This window comes from Amblyomma americanum, chromosome 1 (assembly GCF_052857255.1).
Source record: "Amblyomma americanum isolate KBUSLIRL-KWMA chromosome 1, ASM5285725v1, whole genome shotgun sequence".
In the NCBI taxonomy this organism is placed as follows: domain Eukaryota; kingdom Metazoa; phylum Arthropoda; class Arachnida; order Ixodida; family Ixodidae; genus Amblyomma; species Amblyomma americanum.
Genome location: NC_135497.1, coordinates 245,031,828 through 245,056,489, shown reverse-complemented (window position 1 = coordinate 245,056,489; position 24,662 = coordinate 245,031,828). Strand labels below are relative to the sequence as shown.

General features: G+C 44.4%; 1 protein-coding gene across 2 annotated transcripts; it reads left to right on the top strand.

Annotated features, from left to right (window-relative positions):
* Window positions 1-7,769: 7,769 nt before the first annotated feature.
* LOC144114872 (antimicrobial peptide microplusin-like) lies at window positions 7,770-21,743 on the top strand. Of its 2 annotated transcripts, none has more exons than XM_077648874.1 (5): window positions 7,770-8,188; window positions 9,011-9,072; window positions 10,723-10,812; window positions 11,776-11,802; window positions 21,462-21,743. In XM_077648874.1, exons 1-5 carry the CDS (start codon window positions 8,113-8,115, stop codon window positions 21,537-21,539), a joined length of 333 nt encoding a protein of 110 aa, XP_077505000.1. In that variant the 5' UTR covers window positions 7,770-8,112; the 3' UTR covers window positions 21,540-21,743. The 2 variants fall into 2 exon arrangements, with proteins under 2 accessions (XP_077505000.1, XP_077505001.1); XM_077648875.1 differs by lacking the exon at window positions 21,462-21,743 and adding an exon at window positions 12,537-12,769 and having other exon boundaries at window positions 8,038-8,188.
* Window positions 21,744-24,662: the final 2,919 nt, after the last annotated feature.

Here is a 24,662-nt window from a genome sequence, read left to right as displayed (position 1 = left end):
TGGGCCTGCAAGCCAAGTTTCTACAGTGACTCGAAAACAATGTGTTCCCAGACATAATTATTTTTTATCAGCGGGGAACATTCATATCTCTAAGACCGAACGAAACAACAGCTAAGCAAAAAAAGAGACAAATTAAACCAACTGGCGGTGGCGGCGCAAATTTAGTGCAGCAAAGAGTTACCGATCATCATCACGACAGAGTTCACGTCCAGAATCTCATGGTTTACATGACACACTCTCACTATCCGCCATTTTCTGGCTGAGCACAGACATGGTTGACTCTTATTTGTGCGGGGTGATGCCACTAATACCTCGGTGGAGTGCCCTGCCTACAAAGAAAAACTAAACCTCTTGCGCTAAAACTCTGCAAAAACTATTAATGTAAAGAAACACAGGCTTGGTGAAAAAGTACGGGAAAATAGGTTTGAGTAAAGCCGTCACAATTTCAAGAATTAAGAGAACCACGAAAGCGTATTCATAACCTAACAGGATCCGTTACAAACGGGCATCCTGTCTTACTTAGCCTATTAAATATAGTTTTGAAGAACTTTTTGTTGGGCTATATGGTTCATTTTGTAAGAAAAGAACTGTAGCGCTACCGAGACGAACACAAGAGAGACGCACACAGGAATAGCGCTAGTCCTGTGTGCCTCTCTCTTGAGTTCGTCTTGGTTACGCTACAGTTCTTTTGTTATAAATATAGTTTCCTTCATGAGGAATGAATATGCAATGAATATGCGCCCCAGTATATAGTGAAATCGCACCCTCCGCGCGATTCAGAAACCGGAAATCGAAGCTTCTGTAGTATTACATGAGCTAATACTAAAAAAAGTATGCAAGCGCTGAAGCAGAGTTGTTGTACTCGCACAAGAGTTGTATTGAGGCGACGGCCAGTTCAATACTTGTTCCTTTTACGTTCCTTTAAAATATTAGGAGGAGTGCCCAAATTTCTTTCCTGTATCCTGATAAACTTGCACATCTTCCAAGTTTCTCGTTCCGGCACTCTCTGTTTAATAAGTCGTTGCCTTAATGGGCTAAGGCGAAAACTTATAGCATGGACGGTTTTGTCCTTTCCTCCTGCAGTGCATGAGCTTTTTGTTTGTTTTTTGAGAAATAAGCCAAATCCAGGAAGTCAGTTTTTGCAGTAGGTAGTGGAAAGCTCACCGCTATATTATCCTTTTTGCAAAAACAGTGATAACGAAAGGCGCCAAATAATGCGCAGAAAACCTGCGCGCTAACTCTATGTCAAACTGAAAATGAGCCTGACACCATCGACGTGCGGATCAAAATGAGCCGGATATACTCGTGTGAACTTTCTTTGTCAGCTTGAGCCTCATAGGTCGTACTGCTTCAAGCGTGGTTCCATTTATTCTTTCCCAAGCGCTACGTTCTCACTGACTGCCAAGGATATGAAGAAATCGGCAGAAGATCTGAATCCAAAAGACGACGATAACGATGAAATAATTAGCCCCATCGCCGATGAAGGAAGAAAGAATTGCGCGAATGGGATAGCGAACGAAGAAGATGCAAACACACTCGCAAACGCAAACGTCTTTGCCTCTTCTCCGTCCGCGTTACGTTCGCGCCGTTATTTCTTCGCATCTATAGTGAACCAACAAGCCCGGCAAGTTCTGTGCTACACTGAACGTTGAAGCGTTTACTTGGGCTAGTTGGCAGGGTCGTTCGCAATTCATTTCTACAAGCGAAGTAGCGCAGGGAGTCAGGAAATTAGAATCCTAGGCCTTGTCCCGTCGTTGTGCGTCCTGTACGCGTCTACAATTTGGAAACTGCTCATGAATACAGAATTGCGTGCTCCATTAAAATATTTTCTAGACCTATATATTCTAGGCACCGTGAACAATAAAGAACGGAGTGAACAATAAAAAATAAACGCTGTGATGACAGTACTTGCGACAGAAGCCCGCTTTCCGCCTTTACTTGCGTGTTTTGAAGCAGAGCAGGTGCCTCTAACGGCACACAATTAATGTTCTTTTTTTTTCTTTAGTATTTACAGCATAATAATTTGAAAGATTACTTTAAAAAACAGATATTGTAAATACCTGTAGAAAAATTGTAGAAATAAAATTTTGCGAACAAACACTCGGTGAAATTTTGTTTTAGGTCGAAAAGTATCAAATATAAAGCATACATGCTGATATTGTCTAAACTAGTTGCATAATGTTTTACTAATTTGTGGCGTAGATTTGTTCTAAATGATATGCAACTGACATGTAACAGCTCGGATAGCGCTACGGTTTGTGCGGATAACGCGCTTTTCTCACCTGCGGTTAGGTGCATTAGGCTTAGTTTGAAAAAAAAAAAAACCTTACAAAATCCGTTGCATGTGTTACCTCAATTGTTCTTTTTTGGCCTATATCACGTGTTGCTGGATTGCCAGGTGGGTGCTCAAAATAACTTGAAAGCGGAACCATCTGCGCATACTGGCGTTTGGCATTTGTGACAGCACAGTTTCTTTTGCAACCCTGTATTCTGCTGCTGACAGGAACATTGTGTTTTACCTCGATTAAGGTATTCGACAAGATTAACTCAGTTGGCTCATTAACATTAGCCGAGATTGTTGTGAAGTTTATTTACAGAAGCACTGCACGGGTAAAGCAAAGTAAACTAAAGAAGACCATTCATACTGCAGCATGGACGGTAGCGGCTATTCTATGTCCTTTATTTGTTTGTGATACATTCAAAAATTTGTACTAATGTCGCTTCCATTTCAGTATTGAACTGCCCGAGGGTCAATTACCGGTACGCCTTCGTAAATGAATATGAAACTAGATATAATTTGACCTTGCCTTGTATTTTGCCAGCACCAAATCATAACAGATAGTAACCGTGTGCCGATGACATTCGCCCTTGCGGGTAGCCATTTCCGTGTTCTCAGGCAGTTGGATAGGAACGGACTCACTTTGACAATCTTAAATCATCATAAACGCATGCCTTTGAGAAAAGGAATGAACGGCCATTATATTATTCGCTCTCGAGATAGTTTGAGAGCTATACAGTGTTCGAACGTAGACTGCATGCGCATAAACGTTCCATTCCCCACGTTTCTATTTTGGACGCTGCACGCCTGAATTCAGAGGGAAAAATTCATGTGGTCACGCCAAAGTTGGGACCTCAAGTGCGAGAGGCTCGTCTGCACCGCCATGCACGCGGCTGCAGAGGTACGTATTTTTGTTGTATGTGTGTTTGTGTGTGTGAATGTTGTGCGTATATCCACCAAACTGATTCGTTACGCAGTTAACGAATCCTTAACCCACTCCAGACTACATTAGAGCTCCATTGTCAACACCCTAGAGTTTCAAGAAGCTACTACGGAATGAAAAGCACCAGTTCATAGCCGATCCTTAGTCGACCAAAACACCAATGTTTTCGGCGTTAACTGATTCATGCAAGAGAAGCTATTTTTGGGGTCCCTACAATGCAAATAATGCTTTTAAACTTAGTATTATTTCTGGAATAAAGAGAATACTTTGCGAACAGGCCAGAGATTCTCTCGCATTTTCTGTCGTTTGCATTAGCTGTCAAGCCGGATATTTCCACTATACAAGACGCACCACTGACATCACCGCCCTTGTAGACGGTTTCATAGTACTGTTTTGTATATCTGAAAGTTGTGATCAGGTTGAGCTGATATAATTTCCAAGCAAGCTGACCTCCGTCATACAAATTATCCGACGCGTACTCGTTCGCAGAAACATATTAACGTACGCACCAGGCAGAAATCAAACACTCTGTCTCTGAGATACAAAAAAGTGCAGCCTACCCATATCTGGTGGTCTTTCGTCGCAGGGGACTTCTTTTTAAAACAATTTATTCCTACAGAATTCAAAGCAAAGTTTCATCAGAGGTACATTCCACGTTCGTTTTTTGAAGTAAATGTGGACTGGGCTAAGCAAATAGCTCGCAGCTTTCATAAGGGAGCATTTGTAGACGCAACGGACAGAAAAAGTAGTAATGTGCACGCCGGAAACGACGACATTTTCCTGCAGGACACCCCGTGGTCTAACAGCGATTTTGTCGCAGTGGTCACCTTTTGGCCTTCCTAGAAAAAACGAATACAACATACAGGTGCAATATTGTGTAAAAAAAAAACTCACGTCTGAAGCACGAAAACATTATGTGCAAAATACGGTACTATCCATATTTCATGTCTGGATGTGAAAAAAAAAATCTCACTGGACGATTACAATGGTCGGAATTGATAAATTTCAGGGCAGCTGTGGGGCGTTTTCATTTCCTGCTATACCGAGGCCAAGAGTTTGATAAATACATGCACACCAGTAAAGTTTTAGACAACTCTATTTTACCAAACGTACTCGTTCATCGATTAACATTCCTCTTCAGTCTTCAGTTTTTTGCAGGTGAACACCACCTCCACGCTGTCAGGATATTGTGGGCGACTTGATGGTTTGTAGACGCAGAAATTGTAAATTTTCGGGCAAATCTTCCCACCACTGCTCTCTCTGTAAGTTTGGAGGGGGTACAGTAACAAACTTTTCCGCCCCGCGTGCTAAAGATGAGATTGGTACACCTGATCGGCGAAAGTGGTCACGTCTGATTAGCCGTTAGCCATAGGCATGAGATGTATACAAGCTTAGTAACAACACTTTGCTCAGGTAAAATAAAAAAAGAATAATATTACACAACAAAGCCTAGCAAAAGAGCGTCGGTACAAAGGCCTCACGCAAATAACAACACAGAATAAGGGCGCAAATAAACTAAGGTGACAAACTGGGCATGTTGGTATCCAAAGAGTCTTAAAGGTGACGTACGAGGCTCAAAAGAGACTCGTACGTCACTACTGCCTTCAACAAAACGGATTGCTGTGATCCCGTACATTCATGGCCTGTCTCATCGCCTAAAAAATATCGGTGAGCGGGGAACGTGAAAGTTGTTTTTTCTGCCCCCGATAAGCTGCAAAAATTGTGCAGTCTTTCCAGGCCCAGTGATTCTAAGAATCTAAACTGCAAGAAGAAGCACCGAGCGAAGTTCGTAGAATGTATGCGTTCTATTATCTACAGCATCCTCTTGAAATGTGGCAAGAGCTATGTAGGACAAAGCGGCAGGTGTCTGAACGACCGCCTCCAAGAACATTGCAATAATGTGTCTGAACGGCGAGGAGGATTTCTGGACGGACACTGCAGAAAATGTAAGAAAAAATGGGAAGATGAAAATGATGGCGAAACAGATAAAGTGCTCACGTGGCAGCCCGCTTAACAAGATTGCTCTGCTTTCGCAAAAAATCCGTTCCAAACTGACTCGAAAGATAATAGAGGCTGAAATGATAGACCGGTTGTGTCGGTCCTGCGTGGCCAAGCCATCCATTGCTCTTACTCGTAAGGAGCTGTCATACTTGCGCCATCATATGAATGACTCGCCTACTGCGAACGCGTGACGTTTCTCCGGTTTTTTTTTCAGCTATACATACTGGTCCGAGGTTCAAAATAAACTGTCGCAAGTCAGTGCTCGTGTGTTCCGTGAGCTTTGATCGTGTCCTCGTCCTTCTTTGCGCTGTACATTTTCATCAGCAAACAAACTATTATGAAGAAGAAAACGTGAGGGTGATAACTGTACAGGAGCATTACAAGAAAAAAGGACACTGTACAAAATATTAGGGCGAGAAACAGCGAGAGACGAGAAAAAGAGTTCAAGAGAGCGAGGAGAAACAGTGGCTTAGCTGTGGAGTGGCAAGATCCGGTCGCAGAGAGCGTAGGGCTGCGGATGCTTGTTGCGGGGCTGATGGGGTGTTGCGGATACAGGCGAACTTGGGCCACGCGTCTTGGGGGCCGCATTCAGCGTGCTCTTCGCGTCAGACCCCGCCTCGGCTCGCTTTTTGACCAGTTCCCTGGCTGACCTCATTCACGTCCGCATGCACCGATTTCTCCAGGCCAACTGCTCGGCTCGCGGTTCTCCCGGAGCCGCGTTCACATGAAAAAAGGAAAAAAAAAACTCTTCAGGCGCTGCGTAGAAACAAGACGAAGATATTTAAAGAAATAAAAACACGAAGAAATAGTGAAGGAACACGAGAGAAAGCTCTAATGCCAACGGGCATCGCAAGCGAAGGTCTCAAAGGAGGGTGCCGTGGCATTCACCCCACAGCGCTCCATGCCTACAACATACAAGCGCGTCCAGGCGACAATATGACGACGAGGTGGAATGTCCTTAATTGACCCTCCAGCATCGGGAGGGGTTCAACGTCTACGAAGGAGGCTAAAATCATCGCCGCTGCACCGCTACCTGTTTGCGAATAACAGGGGAGCCTTGGCTACCTCGGCCGGAAAAGTAAGAAAAAAGGCTAAGACAGGCGCTAAGTTTGAACACCCGTACCTAAAACCACGATTGAGGTGTCAACTGACTGGAGCCAGTTATAACTGGAGCCAGTTATGTGCCTTTATTTCCCCCCAAATCAACGGAGTCTGAACCTTCCGCTAGTTTTGAGAAAAGGAAAGGTGCATAACTGCTTTAATTTGTAGGTGGACCCCAACGCCTACTGACAGCGCAGGTTGTGGTGTCCACTGACCCAGTGGGCCAGTTACACTTGCTACTCAGAGGCTTCACACACATACAGTGATTCACACCACTGAAACCCCGGGAGTGTGGCTAGAGGTGCTTTCGCGGGAATCCGCTCCGCTCAGGAATGTTTTCTCGCCACAGTATTCTTTATCGCTCAGCACTTAACTTACTTGTTCACAGGAGTCGATCAGAGTATTTGAAGAAAGTAGAATTATGGCCGGTGTGGCAGAAAAATAGCGCCCGATGAGACAAAAACACAACTGCATAAGAACAAAGTGCTATAAGTAACAGTATGACGACTTATCGTGGGGTCATAAGATGACTTACCGACTGCCGCTAATGAAGGGCGCAAAATTGTAGCTAATTGAAAGTCATAAGGTAGAGCCTGCCCGCCACGGTTTGCCATTCACACTTTACGGGTTAAGGAACCGCACTGAGGTGATATAAAAATTTGAGAAGTACAAAAAAGAGACCCCAGACAAGTCAGCGCGCTTAATTTATATGTAAAACATGAAATTATTATTCATTCTAAATTTGTAAGCAATATCACTGAAGGCGCAAGGTGAAAGCTATCATAAGGCAAAGTCTGCGACAAAATATTTTATAGGAAATAGCAAAAGTATCATTCAAATACCAGCGTACGCTCTGAATCACGAGCGTAATTATGGTACTAACTACCAAGACAGTGTTCCATGAAAATTAAGACGTGCGCACTTCAACACAGAGACGCATCAATAAAGAAGCGGAAAGGAGCAATAACTACCCGTCGCATCGACTGTTTCTACTGCATAATTCAGGAAACCGATATTCAGCATCAATATAGAGATCAATACAGATACACAGATCAATGTGCAGGATCATTACAAGATAAATGCACGGCTGAGAAACCTCACTCGCAATCGGCCAGCTGCAAACGGCTCCCATGTAGAAAACTTGGAAACACACTGGAAAGAAGTGTAAAAATGAGGAAGCAGGAGTCAAGAGAGGCATAACAAGGAACGCGGATTTCCGCAGCGCGTGCGCGCATGTAAATCACACACTTACAGCTCAAAAACGAAATAAATAAATAACATGCGGCAGACAGCAGGCCACCCATCCTCTCAATTCCGCTAAAACTGCCGCAATCGTTCTTAGAGAGAAAGAAAAGGTGCGAGGTTTATTTCAGGGCGTCTCGCAACCAGCGCAGGCGACCAGAAGGCAGCGGCGTGTGCGTACTCGGTGGCGATCGGCTGGCATCCTTGATTTCCTCACGTACGGCGTCTGCTCTCAGATGCGACGCGTGCTCGCTCATCCTGGCGGCGCGTCAGAAAGAGCGGAAGGATATTGCTGACGGTGTGGATGACCACGCAAGCGTTGCAACGGTTTGTCCTGACGCCACGTGCGCCCAATAGCGGCGAAGGAGCCTTGTTTTGATGTCATTTCTTCTTGTCTCTCAAACGCAACTGGCTGCCTGCGGGCTCGGGTTGCAAACCAATGTGGACAACGTTCCCGTGTGTATAAAAGCCAGCACGCTGTTTTCTCTGGGCATTCTCATTTTATCACTTGCAACAGCATCCCGTTGAGGAGAGCCCGATAGGAACGATGAAGGCATTCTTGGTCTGCGTGCTGCTCGCCACATTCGTTGCCCTGAGCTTTGCTCACCATCTGGAGCTATGCGGTGAGTATGCAGGCTTAGGATGTGTACTGAATACTGCAAGCGCTGCTGAGGTCGTCACTGTTTGGTCCCTGCGTGACTTTCCGTACCTACTGCTGTGTGACCAATTGTCTGAAGAGGATATTTTGCTGCCTCAGAAGAATCTTAATGTAGCACTCCGTGTAAAGAGGTAACACAGTTTCAGAAGACCCAGCGGTCGACTGAAATTACGTTGATCGAAATTTCAATGCGCAGCATAGCAAATAATTCCGTACAAAAGCATTTTTGACCGGGAAGCCGTTTATGAACGCAATTGTTTTCATAAAATGTCAGATTTCACTGTAACAATCAATATATCAGCAGGTTACCCGACTGAAGTCTAGCATTTTCTTCTATTAATGCATTTGCCATCATTCTATAGCAGTGTTAACCCTTCGTATTGATGCAAACACTTTAAAAGAAAGATTTTGCTACACATCAGAAGAATGGACCATCACCTTCAAGATTCCCGTGAAAGTGTCTTACATATTTCAAATTTTTTAAAATTTTTGTCCAAGAAAGTTGAACATGTACCTGAATCACACATTTATTGACGCAGGCATTCAAAACAACAGCAATTTTAGAGACGTTTTCGCGGCCTGTCCTCTTTTACTTGCTAAAGCGCGCGAAATAACCTACCGATTTCTTAGCTTAAAAGAAGACGGTGGGCATAGTAGAAGAAGAAATCATAACGAATAATGCCAATCTCAGACAGTCGAAAGTTCAGCAGTGCTCAGAATGAGGATGCAGAAGTGTAGACTTGATATTTGGTTGGATGCATTATGTGTGTAATGTTTTTCTGTGCAGATAAAAATGACGTCCAGCTCAAGAGTGAACTCCAGTGCATCCGCCGCTCCATCTCTGCAGCGGTATGACACTTATTCTTATATTCCTTAATTTTTCTCTGCACTTCCACCCGCTACGCTTTCTTTCCAGTAAGACAGGGAAAGAGCGTAGCTGGTCACAGTGGGGCGCCAATGAAGAAAAGCTCCCGAAAGCCAGGGAAGACGCGGATCATGTCGGCGATTTGTTCCGGTTACTCGTACACTGTTATGCGAGGGTTAGCTATGAATCTGTGCGAAATATTCGGTCTTTTCACAAAAAGGTGCAAGAAACTGAGACCGCGCATGCATCATGTCTACAGTGATTTCATCTGCTTGCAGCTTTTTACAGGAACCGGTAATCCCAAAGATATGCTTTACTTCTCATTGAAAGCCTTTCGAAACTAATGCTCCTAATGAATTTTCGAGCAGAAAAGAAGGGAGTTAAATATTTGCACATGCTCACAGTATATTAATTTCGTCTACACATGAGGTTCTTTAAATGCACTGGCGTCGCACAGTGTACGGGCGTTTGCGGAGTTCTCTCCCATCGAAGTGCAACCATTGCGGCTTCGAATTGATCCCACAGTCACGTGCTCAAAATAGCAATGCCTCAGCCCCTGAGACAGCGCGGTTATTACGAACAGATATCTATTTATTCAGGCTACTTTATTACGTAGTCCTTAAAAAGCGAAAACGCTAGAGTGCCGATGCTATTATCCTCTTTAAGCAAAGTAAGCTCCGATCTGTATCTATTGAAGTTATTCACTCCGAGAGATGCATCTAATGGAGCGGGGTTCTAAGGTTTCGCGTAATAGCACTTCAATCCTAGACGAGGGAATAGAAGGCGTGATCCTCTGAGCACGGTATGACTGGTAATCTATCCTCCACGGCTGAAATTTCACGTGAGAGAAGGCCCAGCCATTTAGCGGGATCTTTAGCTGTTAAGAACGTGTTGGTTGGTTTGATGGAATCCAAAGAAATTTTTCGCATTTTTTTTAGTAAACTGATGAAATGGGATTGTCAATATCAGCAAAAATATACAGCTTAATCTGCAAGTGGACTTGAAGAACCTTTTATTACAAGCAACATGATTTTATGACACTAACAATCACATGACACATTGTATGATACTTAAAAAATTAAGGAAAAGGACGAGAAATTCTCGAAAACACTCCCTACAACCGGTAATTTCTTGATGGCAGCCCGGAAATGAGAATGAAATGGTATATTCCAGAGAATGAAACCAAGATAGACGAAGGCAAAAACGAATAAACGCTTGTGGCTCATGAGCAGGACCGAAAGTATCCATTGGAAATAATATTAGGGGATGTTTTGGGGAAAATAAAGCTCTCCTGCTGGTTATCTAGATTTCAACATTAAATACACCGATTCTTGATTGTTTCCAAACGGTAGGAGGATTACGCATATTATCACGTATGCATAAGACCTCGAGAGAGGCACTCACGTCTATAACTACAACAAAAAACGTTTTGAAACTAGCTATCTTACAAGGCTACGCGCACGCAGGGGCATTCGAACTGGCTGCAAGTTTCTGCTATGCTTTGGCAGAATACTTTTTAATCATATCCAGAATCGTGTTAATGTTGTATATGCGAAATCGTTTAGTCCAAATTTTACATGTTTTCATTGCGGCAATTTGACTGAGACGCTAACTCACTTGATTTTGCATTGTAGGCGATCCAAAGCTTCGACAACGCCGCGAGGGATCTTCGCTGCCGAGACAACTCTTGCGTCATCAGAAGGTTGTGCGTGGGTAATGACCTGGTAAGATGTTGTTCAGTCTGCGACATTGCGCTCGTTATTTAGTAAGCCCCAAATTATGGACGCTTGGCTTCGGCTGTGCGTATACTAGAAAGCAAGCATTTTTTAAGAACCGCTAAAGACGCTGTTTCAGCTCAAATATCTATTAAGAAAGTCTTTCATTCACTAAAATGTAGTTGATTAAATCATCGCGTTGCTGAAAGGTATCTCCAGTGAGTAACAGTAGTTTGGGAATATTTGAGAAGTGCGTCTATGCTGCGAAGACTACAATCTTCCTAAATGGGCGACCGAGATGTGTAAGTTGCGAGGAAAAAAAAAAGAAATGCCGTGCGTCAAGAGGATTGGCCCGCAAGAATTTCCCCAGGTCAAAGAAAAGTATTTTATCGACGTACATCACGCAGTTTAATTTTTTTCTCTACTGAATGCGTAAGTATAGTAAGCACTTGGTGCAGATTATTTTTAAAATTTCGAGCGCTTTTTTGTTTCCTGCTTAACCTCCAAAGGGAGGTGAGCATGCAAACTTGAAAACTGCAAGCAAAAAGACAACAAACATTCAGACGCCACTCTAATCCACGGTTTCACGATTGCAACTTTCATCAATCGCACTAAATGCATAGTGATTTCTTTCTAAGCTACCTTTGTTCTTATTATGACAACTTGGCGAATAACAGAGGTTAACGCGCTTTACGGTTGAACAGTACAATGAAATAAACCTTACCGCGGTCAACTGCGCGTTTGTTCCGATGAAATGCTGAGAACGACAGATGCCTGACAAGGAATGTATACGCTTCGTTAACATTAAGACCATTGGTTGCGGGATTTGTAATTTTGCAGTTTGTTTCGTAGCACATACTGTAAACAGTATGCACTCAAAATACCTAACATATGCTTCAGTACTGAACACATGACAATGCGCCTGGTTACACTTTCATGAACTTAGAGTATTTATTGGTTTTTCTTGTGCAGGAAAAAGCCATGGCCAAGTATTTCACGGTAAGTTTCTTACACTCTGGATTTTAGACATTACGAGCAGCTTTATATGTTCTCCTTTTTTCTTTCTTGAATTTGTAATTCCATCTGGTCAATGACCTCAGGATTAATAAGGATTGCCTGAGTAGAAACACAATCTATGAGACAAATGGCAGTACTGACCAGCGCTTCGGTCAGAAGAAAATGGGAAGTTCGAGTGTAGTAGAGAACAACGACCTCTGCAAAGCCAAGATATCAATGACAGTAAGGAAGAGGACAGCTTCAGCGGGAAAGTTGGAAAAAATAACTCAGCAAGTAATGTGGTGGCCTGTCATTCAGTGGTCTCATTATGTTTCGTACTTTGTATATTAACAAAAGTACTGCAAGTCTCGCAAGGCACAGCAATAAAAAGAAGGCACTCGGTAACTATAAACCACAGATGGAAGAATGAACCATTTATCTAACACCTGCCCTGTCCAGCTGCCAAAGTATTATGAAACAGCGCAAGGGACAAGGGCGCAGAGAGTAGACAGTCTGTGCCCTGCTGTACGCATTTTCGTCCCTTGCGCTGTTTCATCAAATATGATCAACCAACTAGCCCGCTCCCCAACTATTCTACCGATATATGTTAGGCGCTCACGACGGCCGAAGTAAATACTTGGCATTGCCTTAAATCAAAAATTGAAGTTATAAGCCACTTATACTGTAGGCTTTGGTATGTGAATGTTATATTCAAGTGCATTTTTTTTTTTGTGCAGCGGGTTCAAATCACGGAAATTCACAACGCTGCAACCGCATGCGACCCCAGCGCGGGACACCACCACTGAATGGGACCGATTACGCCATGCTGGACTGGTGGCTTCCTACCCGGCGAAAATCTTGTACCAAAGCAAAGGCAACTATTATGACCCCGCTTTCCGTCCATAGACGCCAGCGAACTGCCTGGTTGCGTTTTTTTTCCTCACGAGACCAAATAAATATATTTTCCTGCAAAAAGTTTTGATGTTCAGTTGCAAGGTTTCTTTTTTTTTTTATAACCACTGCATGCCATAAAGTGGCTGAGCACTTATATGTTCAGGAAGTATGCCGAATAATTTAGTTTATGCTTTTGCGGCTCTCTGAACTTGTATATTCAGTTACCGAAACCGACTGATGGCGAACGAAGAAAGTTTAGCACACGTTTCAAACGGGCGTAAAACAGGAGATAGCAGTTATATATTTTCTGAAATTTGCGCATTTCCGACTGCACTCCTGTGTTTATAACTCCCACCCTGACACCCCCCCCCCCCCCCCCAAAACCCTAAAATGGGTGCAAGGGTGTCCGGCTACACCTACGCAATGGGGCGTGGTAACTGTTGTCACACCGTTTTGTCGATTGCTTTGCAGTTGAACAGGCACTGATTTTTAACAGTTTCACGTGAATCTCGTTCTTTGAAAAACGCTAATCATCAGTCTACCCTTAGAAAAAACTGCCCACGACTTGTCTTAATATACACTGAAATTGCCTTATATTTTATTACACATATAATACACACATACGCCTTGCACGGTTTGCCGCAGCTGCTTGCTTTGGCCTCATATTTCTGATGTCCTCATGATGGTCATGGCGTGTATTTTTTTTAAATGTATTCAAAGATTTAAACAAAAAGGTGCCCCATGCAACCAACATAAAGCTAACCCACTCACAGAGATACGTGATGATAGGGTGCTCAAAATAACCTATTTAAAAGTCATGATGGAGGCGTTTTTGAATGGCTGGTGCAACGATACTGAAATAAAGACATGCAGCTTTCTTCAGTCCCGAGAATAGACTCAAAGGCGCCGGCTCTCCTCTCCAACTTTCATTTTTTGGACTGATTTTAAGCGTCATTTAAAGTGACTAAAAGTGTTTTAATTCTAATAATAGGTTGCCTAATTATTCAAGCAACTCGTGTTATTAGTAGAAATAGCGCCAAATGACTGACAACGCCACTTCGATGACCTGATATTTTATGTAATGCTTTTGTTTTTGTTCCACGCATCGCTCCGTATTCCTGCAGCCGCCTTTTTGAGGGAAAACAGGCGAGGCTATATATGTGAACTGTCTGATTTCGATATTCCTACTCCCTATTTGAAAAAAATATATATATATATATATATATATATATATATATATATATATATATATATATATATATATATATATATATATATATATATATATACATTCGCCTTTCATTTGCCCTTTCGGTTGACAATCGTTTAATACCGATAAACGAATCGAATTAGAGAGCTTCAGAAATCGCACTACTCAATGCAAATTAGGTGGGTGTGCATGAAAAGTGATCACCAGGCCTTCGCTTCTAATCGTGGCTGCAAACCGCTTTGCAAAGCGCCGCTGTCTTCTACGTCACTCGCTACTTCACTTCGTTGTTTTAGAAGTTGATTTATGTATTCGAAATAAACCAGAAATTTACAGAGGCTGACAGAAAAATAGCGTATGATGCGAAAAAGAAAACGAACGTCTCTGAATATTTTAGAGAAGCCAGCACGAAGGCAAAGTGCCGCACCTATGAAGGTTTATCATTATGTTTTGAGATGAGCGACTGTGTGATGTTGATGATGGGTTCATAAATGTGTCCTAAATGATATTACTACGCTGCACCCTGCCTGCTACGCTTTATCATTGAAAGCTACCATACTTGACGCACTGAAGAATCGGAATGAGGTAACATTCAAATCTGAGAAATGCAAAAAAAAGATACCAAAGTCATGAACGTGGTCAACGAGTTTGCAAAATTAGACATTAATATTTCTTCTAGAACATTCAGCAATTGCACTGAAGTGGATGTGGGGCAAGGTGATAAACAATCGTAAGGCGAGACCCCGTCCGAACAAATGCTGAGGATTCGTGAAGCTATCACGCAGACGCCTGTTGGCGCTGTCAACTGAATGAACATAACTATGAAACCAGCCGCTAAGAAAAAATTGTTGGGAAAGAAGACCTACGCAGACTAGCAGAGAGAGGCTGCATTTCAGAATCGGGCGAGAGCAATAATTACACATCACGCCGACTGTTTCCACTTCATAGCTTAGAAAACAGCTGATAAGGAAAGGGCCACAAAACCAAGCTACACCATATAGTTACCTTGCTCGGAATCGGTCAGCTGCTCATGGCGCGCATTTTGCGGCGTGGAAACGGAGCGGTAGTAAAAAAAGAGGAATAAAAAGGAACCTGCGTTGCCGCAGTGCATGAGCGCATAGAAATAACGCAACGACATATCTAACCTTCGGTAGACAGCCGGTCATCCAATCTCTCACTTCAGCGTATACAGCAGCAGTCGTTCTAAGACAAGAAGGAAAGGCGCGGGGTTGGTTTCAGGGCGGTGCGCCACCAGCGGAGGCGGCCAGAAGGCAGGGGCGTGTGCGTCTCCGGTGGCGATCGGTTGATATTCTTGATTTCTTCATGTGCGGCTTCTGCTTTCAGGTGCGCCGCGTGCCCGCTCATACTGGCGGCGTGTCAGAAAGGGCGGAAGGATATTGCCGACGGCGTCGACGACCGCGCATGCGTTGCAATGGTTTATCTTTACGCCACCCTGTACCAAAAGCGGAGAAAGAGCCTTGTTTTGATGTCTCTGAGCTCAAACGCATGTGGCTGCGCGCGAGCCTGGATTCCAAACCAAGGGGGCAAATTATTCATGCGTATAAAATGCAGCACGCTGCTTTTTTTTCTGGGCAATCGCACTTCCTTACTTGGAACACTTGGAACTGCATCCGTTACCGAGGTCCAGATAGGAACGATGAAGGCATTCCTGGTCTTTGCACTGCTCGACACATTTGCTGCCCTGAGCTGTGCTGACCATCTGGAGCTGAGCGGTGAGTATGCAGGCTGACGATCTCTACCACTCACTTAGCAGGGAGAGGCTGGAAAGCGCTGACGAGATTGTAACTATATGGTTACTGTGTGACATTCGGTGCCTACTGGTTTGTGATTGATTGTCTGAGGGTCAGACCACTTCCTGCTTAATAAGAAGCTAAATCCAACAACTTCGGTAAAGTAAAAACACTACTGAGGGAGGATATCGCCCAGTGAGCAAATTTGACCGCCCTGAATGTCGATGGCATTCGCGCAAAAAATTCACACCAGGCAGTTGTTTGCTTGCAAAACTTTCTGTGATAGGGCACTCCGCTTTTTTAACGTATAATGCACAGAACCGTGGTCAATACCCTGTCATGGGTAGTTTTCATTTGTACAAAAGACAACAAAAACCTTAATTAAAGTGAATGTGTTCCGATGGAGCATTCAGAGGCCGAACGGCGTTAATTCAAAAAAGCTACTTTGGGTTATCACTAAACAGCTTACAATGTGGCTTCACTCGTTTTAATGTGATATGTGCATTATGCGTCGAATGTTTTTTTTTTCTTGCAGATAAAACCGATGAGCAGCTCAAGTTTGAAGTCCTGTGCATCCGGCTCATCATCTCGACTGCGGTAAGACATATATTCCACCACTTTTTCCCTTCCGGAATTACAATGTACAGGGGAGGGGGGAGGCGTAGCGGATCAGAATGGGGCGGTGATGAACTAAACCGCCTGAAAACAAGGAACGAAATAGCGCCTTTGGGCAGGTTATTCCATTGACTAGCGCGCTGTGGCGTTAATAATGGTATACGAGATCTATAAACCAAGCTGTCTGAAGTTGCCGTCAATGCTCTAAAGACGCATCAAATTGAGACCACGAAGTTCTCACTCCCACAGCTTTTTCTTTTGCCTGGGCATTTACAACAGCGACCACTAACGATAAGGTTATGTTTTACTTCTCTTTGAAAGCGTTCTCATTTCAAGCGTCTCATGCGTTTTGCATCAGGGACAATGAAGGTAAATATCAGCACGCGCAATCAGAAGATTTCTCCTGTACTTGGATGGCATCAACTGGTAATATGCAGGAAGGGCCGAGGGTTTATGCCCGAAGTTACACGCTGGCCATGGGGGACGCCACAATAATTTGCTTCGGAATTATTTGACCAGGTGGATTACTTGAACGTGTCCTGGCATCGTACAGCACAGTCGCGTTTTCGTACCTGGGCCTCAAAGATGTGCGGTGGCCGCGAGTTCGTCCTCGGCAGCAGGATTGCTTAAGTAGGGGCGGGCAAATATTTGGAATTTTCGGATTTGGAGTCGAATCTATTCCTGTTCGATTCGCTGAACGAATCAAGCAGAGGATGATAAAAGAAATTCAATAAGAATTGGAGTTGTTCTCAAGTATTTAGACAGGGAGGGATCGAAATCGGGGGTTTGTGCCTAATCTCGCTGGCCATGGCTCACATGCAACTCTTGCGCCAATCATCTACTGAGATGTGGTGCTAGGTTACCCACTGCCGTCATCAGTACCAAACAGAAATTTTTCTATGCGCATTACTTGATGTTATAAGGTGAATATAATAACTTAATGTTGCGTACCTCCTAGTAGAAATCAGTGTATCGCCTTTTTACAGCTGTACCAATAAATTGCTAGGTTGATTATAACGCCATGTTGAAACTCTGCTCAAAGAGGCTCACTGTCTCTCAGGAATATCCATGTTGTACGAATATGCTGACGGGTATCGAATATTCGTAAAAATATTTTATCCTTAATCGATTCGGTGTTCAGCTGCACTATTCATATTCGATTCGGTAAAAAAGCTACAATATTTCTATTCCCTACGGTTTTGAAAAAGTACTTACCGTTTGAGCCACTGCGGCGGGTTTAAAGATATATTTATTTGTTCACGCTGCTTCGTAAGGTAGGCCATTTCCTGTGGAGTACAATTTTCCTACATTTCAGCTGAGAGCGTTCGCAGCTATAGGGGGAGCTTTAACTCATAACGATGTTTTGGACAGTTAGCTAACTTATTGTAATTTTTTTAGCATCTATCCGTCAGGAATTTTGAGAACGGATTAACCAGATCAGTAAAAATTTGTAGCTTTTTTCTGTGAACTTAAAGCCCCCATGAGCAGGCAATTTTCGCGTGCGCCCACTTGAAGCTTTTGTGGCACAACAACGTACGGATCGGTTGGGTTATATGGTGTCGAAACACAAAGTGAGATGAGTTGAAATTTCCAAAAGCACCCACTACAACCAGTAACTACTCTACGCCAGGCCAGAGGAGAGAATCGGAGAATTCATACCAGAGAATATAACTCGATGGAGAGTACACAAAATGAATTTTTGTAGCTGATTTCGTTAGCTGAAACACATGAATACAGTGACATTAACACTTGGAGGGGTTTTCTGGGAAATTAAACTCAGTAAGAAATATCCAGAATCTATCTTTATATCCTGCGATTCGTCATTTCATCGAAGCGGTAGCGGATTATGCGTATCGGATCAAAACGCAGAAGCCGTGGGCGTACAAGAGTTCCCGTGAGTAGCTCTTAGCAAATATTGCTTAAAATCAGCACTCGTACACAAAAGTGTTCCTGGTAAGTAAATGCATATGGGCTGGCTTAAAGTTTCTGCTGGGCTCTTGCCTTATTATGTGTATGCTATGCGGAACCGTGGTCCGTGTTGTGGATGCTTCGTCATTAAACAGGAATTTTATTTATTTTCATGGTGATAATGTGAAAGAGCGGTTAAGCATCTTGTTTTGTGTTGTAGTCGAACGTCAGGTTTTTCGACACCGCAAAGTATCTAAGCTGCCGGGACACCACTTGTATCATCCGGAGGCTGTGCACGCAGAATGACCTGGTAAGACGTCGTTCAGTCTCCGACAATGTGCTCGTCATTTAGTACGCCGGAAAGCATGGACGCTTGGCTTATAGTGTGTGTATTGTAGAAAGTGTTAGTTTTGTCATCATTATCAGCCTGACTACACCCACTGCAGGGCAAAGGCCTCTTTCATGTCTCTCCAATTAACCCTGCCCTTTGCCAGTTGCGCCCACCCTATGCCTGCAAACTTCTTAATTTCATCCGTCCACCTAACCTTCTGCCGCCCCCTGCTACGCTTGCCTTCTCTTGGAATCCACTCCGTTGCCTTAACTTAAGGACTAGCGGTTTGTCTTGCATTCCATTACATTCCCTGCCCAACTTCATTTCTTCCTATTCATTTTTATTAGGATTTCATTAATCTGTGTTTGTTTCCTCTACCACTCTACCCGCTGCGGTCTCTTAACGATGAACCTGTGATTTTTTTTTCAAGGCTCGCTGCGTAGTCATTAATTTGAGCTGGACCCTTTTCGTTAGCCTCCTCGTTTCTGCCCCGTAGGTGAGTACCGGTAAGGTAAAGCTGTTGTACACTTTTCTTTTGAGGGATGTTGGTAAACTGCCATTCATGATCTGAGAGAACATGCCATACGCGCTCCACCCTATTCCTATCCTTCTTGTTACTGTCCTGCCATGATCCGGATCAGCGGTCACAATCCCTTTACCACTTCTAGCACCTCTCTGCCAGTTGTGAACTGTTTTTTCCTTGCTAGATTGTTGAATATAAGTTTGGTTTTCCTGCATGTTAATTTTTAGACCCACCGTTGTGCTCTGCTTGCCTAACTTTTTTTTTAAGATCTGAAAAAGGTGGAGTTTAGATTCAAAGTATAACTAAGTAAGTGTGCTTGCAGTCAATAAATTGTAGGTAAAAAAAATTGTTGCCTTGCTTAAAAGTCGTTCCAGTGAGAAAAGGAAACACTATTGTTAAAATATTTGAGGAATTCGTCTTCGCTGATAGTAATAGAAACTTCTGAAATCCGTTATTGCTATAGATAAGTTGAGTGAAAAAAAAACGTTTGTACTTTACCAGAAGTCAATGCCTTTACGTCTTCGGCAGTGGTACTCAGTTATTTTGCCACCTAGAGGCGTTGACAGGAAAACAAATTGTTGTACTGAGGCACGTCGCTAAGCCTTTTTACCTTTAGCGACCGCACAACTTTTGTAAAAACCTTGAGAAAGTTCTGTTTGCAAAGTTTTCCAGCATTTACCTGCTGGCCGTTTTGTTTCTGAACATACAAATGAAGGCAAACTGCAATGTTGAAAAATAAAGACCATAAATAGGAAGAAGGATGAATTAACAAGTCGCACCAAAACGCGCTTTCGTAATTACGACTTTCATTGTCGAACTAGAATGCTAAAGTAGATTGTCTAAGTGATTTTTGCTTGGAGCATGACAACTCCTCAAGAAGCAGGGATTGAAGGGACGCTGAGGACGAATGCAAGTTGGCCTGTACCGATATAGTACCGCGTTTTAAGGAAACAGACACTAAGTTCTCTGAAAATGGAGATTTCTGAACCGGAAAGAAGCGAAAATTTTAGTAAAGTCGTCCGCAGACCTATCTCTAGCGCTCAAACTCCGTGCCGTCAGCGCTACGCAGCGCGCAGAGCGGCGTCTAGCGGCAGCGCATGGTTCGAGACAGCGTACCTCTGAGTATGGTCTGGGAATCAGACAGGCACTGTCTCGAACCAGGCACTGCCGCTTGACGTCGCTTTCCACGCTGCGGAGCTCGTCGACACGGAGCTTGAGCGCTCCAGGAAGATCTATGCACGACTGTAGAGCTGTGGGCATCACCAGCAGACTTCGCAAGTGAACTGCGTGCGTCAACACAGTTTTTAACGCACGGATCCCTGAGGCTAGGAAGAAGCGCCATTCACTTCAGGACGGCGATCAAGGAATCCATTTTGGTGTAGACCTCACCAGTGTGAAACGAATGGCGGGAAAATTAGTAAATTCTACATTCTCAGGAATAAAGCGTGTTCTGCTGCCGAAAAAATTTCATCGTGCTCAGAAAGAGCCATGGAGTTGACTTCTACCACGAACAAAAGTTGAAGTTGTCTTCAATATCCTTTTAACGCCATCAATACTTCAGCAAAGGAGTGCAATAAAACTTATCTTCTCCGACTGCGCAATTGCGCCAATAAATTGTTGTACATATTTTATCTACCAGAGAAGAAATGTTTATCTTTAGTTAACACAAAAGATCGCTGCGGTATTTGGAGTCTCACAGTTTAGAAGCGTCAATCATCAATCATCAGCATCAATCATTCACATGATAAAAATGCTGTTTGTATTGGGCATATGACAATGCGCCCAATAACAACTTGATCAAACTTACAGAACATTCGTCTTTTTTTCTTCCTCAGGAAAGAGCCATGGCCATGTATTCCACGGTGAGTGCATTTCCAGCACATTATGGCCATATTCATTACGGGCAGCTTCAATTTTTCTCTTTTCTTTTGCCCTTGTATGTCTGGCTGTAGCGAACGACCGAACCGGTAATAAATATTGCAGTTGTAAAAATGCTATCTACACGACGTAACGCAAAATTGAGGAGGGCTTGGTCCTGAACTGAAGCAAAAAGTTAAGTTTATTAGAGCACAACAACCTTGGGAAAGCCAGGTATCAATGTCAGTAAGAAGAAAAAAGCTTCAACGGGAAAGATAGAATAAAATAACAAGGACTGCGGTAGTCTGTTCTTGGGTGACTTAGCTTTATTTCGTACTTTGTATTTCAATTACGGTACTAGAAGACCAGCCAAATATCGCAATAAACAGAAGGACTTTCATTGCGTTGCCCACTTAGAGGAAAGGAAACATTTCAGCTAAGGCCTGTATTTTTCGCGCTGCCTCCGGGAATCGGGCGCGCCAACCGATGTGTGTTTACTTCAAATGATTTTAATTTGCATATTTTGATAATCGAATGTGGCTAGGATGTTATATTCAACTGCATTATTTTGCGCAGCGGGCTCAAATCACGGAATTTCGCAACGCCTCCGCCGCGTGCGGTTTCAACCTCACCAGTGATGAACGCTCTTCTTAGACAAAGACAACTCCTCTTATCAAAACGATGAAATGCATCTTGAGGCGTTTCTACCCCACGCTTATTCTTTGAGCACCGCTGACTATAACCGATAACGCCATCATTGACTGCTGGCGTCCCGTCTGGCGAAAATCTTGACCAAAGCAAAGACAACTGTTTTCCACTTCATTAAGTCAGCGAACTGCGTCTATATGACTTTTTCTTTGACCGTGAGAAAATAAATATATTTTCCTACAAGGTTTTTTGTAGTGCGCAATTTTTTTTATAAATACTTCTTATAAGACTTTCCGGACTTGTATATTCAGTCGAGGAAGCCGATTGGCAGAGTACAACGTAAAAATGTAACGGTGGTTCGACCCGGCTGAACCAAGTAAGACGAGCGAAAGCTCTCTTAAGTGTGGTTATTCAATCTCACGCCTTTCCATATCGTGAAGATCATCAGATTCCGCTTGACGGAGACGATGCTTAGTGGAAGCACTAAGTTCCATCACGTTGCTCATCCACGGCCTTTGTGTGAACGTAAGCAGACGCCACGCGCTTTTATACAGTGAACTGAGCGTCACCCGATTTCTAGCAGTTGCGAGAATGCCGCCGGCTCCGCATACGCATCTGTGGCGAGGCGCAGTGAGTCACGTGGCATGACGTAAGAGCCAAGCCTCCGCTTTTCCTGGTTTGGAGGTGAAATTTCATGGCCGCATGACTTTAAGCTTTGTAGGGGAGGAGCGGAGCTTTCGCTCTGAAACTGTCTCGACGTCACTGCAGTTGGCTTGCTAAAACCGTCGAGGATGGCGGCGCCTGTACTAAATTTTTCTTCTTTTCGACCCTAGAAAAGGAGCGACTTAAATCAAGAAAGAAAACAAAGAGTTTCATTCAGCTCAGTAAAAAACGCTGATATGAACTGCGATCGCGCGACCGCAGTGAACAAGCGTTTCTCGCAGTCGATCAACAGGTCCCGGTTTCCCTTCGAAACGAGAATCAGTGGACCGTGCGTAGCATTATGTCACCAGGCAGCCGTAGTTCATTCTCGGGAGCCAGGAAAAGGCGAGGCTGCGCTAGTCGTATCACTTGCAAAATGTCCTGCACAGATGGCGCTCCTCGCATGGCCTACAGGTTCACAGGTTCAGGTGACTTTACACCCGCTTGACCGCCCTGTACAGCAGGGGCACGTAGGTGAGGGGCAGCTGCCAAATGCAGCGCCACTGCTGACCCAACAAGTAGTCACAGAAGTGGCCTTGTGCTCCTGCCGGCTCATTTCAGCAGCTGCGCTCCTGTGCACCGGTGCCATTCTTTTTGCCCCGGCTGCCGTCTTGGTCACTGGCTGCTGGCTTTTTCCCAGTGACCGTGGCGAACAAGAAGTGGCGGGTCCAGGAGAGCAGTGGCGCGAGGAAGGAGGCTGCGATGAACCATTCAATGTACAGCAGCACCGCTTTGCAGGCACACTCGGCAACCATGCGGGCAGAAGACGCCAGCGCAAAAAGGCGAGAGAATATCACAGATGGTGCCCAGCCAGCCGCCCAGGAGCTCGCACAGCGAGCGCTTGAATGGGCACAATATTGAGACAAACAGCGGCGTACACATGCGTGGCTCGAGGCAGGCCTGGCTGTGAAGCAGGCGGTCACTCCAGCTGCGCTTGCGAAAACGGCGGTATCGGGAATATCTGCGCTGTAGACGAGCGGCTTGGGCCCCAGAGGAACAAGGCTGGGGAACTCGAAGGGCGAACGGGTGACGTCGTTGCCCGCCATACTCGCTGCGCGCTGCACGCTTTTGCGTATATTGTGCAGCCGGTGGTTGCGCAGCAGTCGCTCGGCCATGAACGTTACCTGCGGCGGTGATAGACACCTATGTTACTGATGGCCAACGCGTCACACACACACACACACGCTGAGCATCCTGCGCAGTTCGGGATTGCAGTGAGCATAGGAAGCGGGGCTGGGGCTCGTGATAAGCGAGAGGTCATTCAGGCGAGTTAGGCAGAGCCTCGATAGGCGGCTCGTATACGTCAAGATGGCAGCGGCTTCCACTCACCTGCACTCGCGTCGGCTTGGAGCCTCGCAGGTCCTCTGATGAAAGCTCAGCGGCGCAAGACGTCTCGGCACGCGTCTGCATTCGATGGCTGCTGCTTCGCCTCTCGCGTGCACCACTGCGCTTCTTTGTTCTCTGTCGCTGCTGGTGCTCTTCCCTCGCAGCAATGAACCATAAGCACAAAAGAAAAAAAGAAAACAGCAATGTCTTGACGCCTTACAATAACAAATAACAACAAATAACCACGGCAACGATTTAATATCACTCGCAATAAACCAAAGCCACTAAGCACTAAACATAACCACGTCCCTTTGTTAGTTCTAAACTGGCATGAGAAGAGAAGAAAGTGCTACTAGATACTATAAATGGGTGTTTCAGGGAAGCCCGTCACGGATATTTAAAATAAGGCTTTGGGGTAAAGAAATGTTTTTCGCAGCATATACAGAAATATCAGGGTTAGCGGACGTTAGAAAGCAGAGACTGGTTAACTGAATTCTAATCGTTGACTTTCTGGTTGGTAACAGTTAACTAATAAAGGTGCCTAATTGCAATTAGCGACTTGTAGCGGGCTGTGTGTAATAGCCACATGAGTACTGGGAACTTCGAAAACGCATTGACTAGCCTCTGTAGCTTAATAAATTTTGGCCATTTCTCGCTTCATTCGAAAACATCGCGCCTGCGGGGAGCACACTCCGTCACGCACGTACCACGGTGACATTCTATGCCCCGCCCGCGCTGGAGCAACGAATGGTGAGGAGAGGAAGCTAGACAGCGCGCTCTTATAGCGCGCTATGCGGACCATCGAAGGCATAAGTTGCAAAAAGCAAAGTTGGCCCGCTACGGCGCACCAAAGAAGCAAGCAAAACCAGTTGAAAGGGCATCCACGTAATGTTACGTGAAAGCCCTTTCAACCTTTATGGTCACTTAGGAATTTTAGCTTAACCTGTATTGTGCACGGATGATGTGGAAGAAAAAGCGATTCAAGAGAACGTGTTCGGGGGTTCAGTCGCGAGCATATTTGACTGTAACGGTGGCAGTTAAATGAATCACGTGATGAAGCACTGGGCCACTTTGCCACGATGCTCGCACAAAACCAAAGTC

What these genes read in the sequence shown, in the direction of transcription:
- LOC144114872 (XM_077648874.1), top strand. Translation starts at nt 8,113, where the DNA reads ATGAAGGCATTCTTGGTCTGCGTGCTGCTCGCCACATTCGTTGCCCTG. An exon ending in GCCGCTCCATCTCTGCAGCG is followed by an intron (nt 9,073 to 10,722) that starts GTATGACACTTA and finishes TTTGCATTGTAG; the next exon opens with GCGATCCAAAGCTTCGACAA. An exon ending in TGTGCGTGGGTAATGACCTG is followed by an intron (nt 10,813 to 11,775) that starts GTAAGATGTTGT and finishes TTTCTTGTGCAG; the next exon opens with GAAAAAGCCATGGCCAAGTA.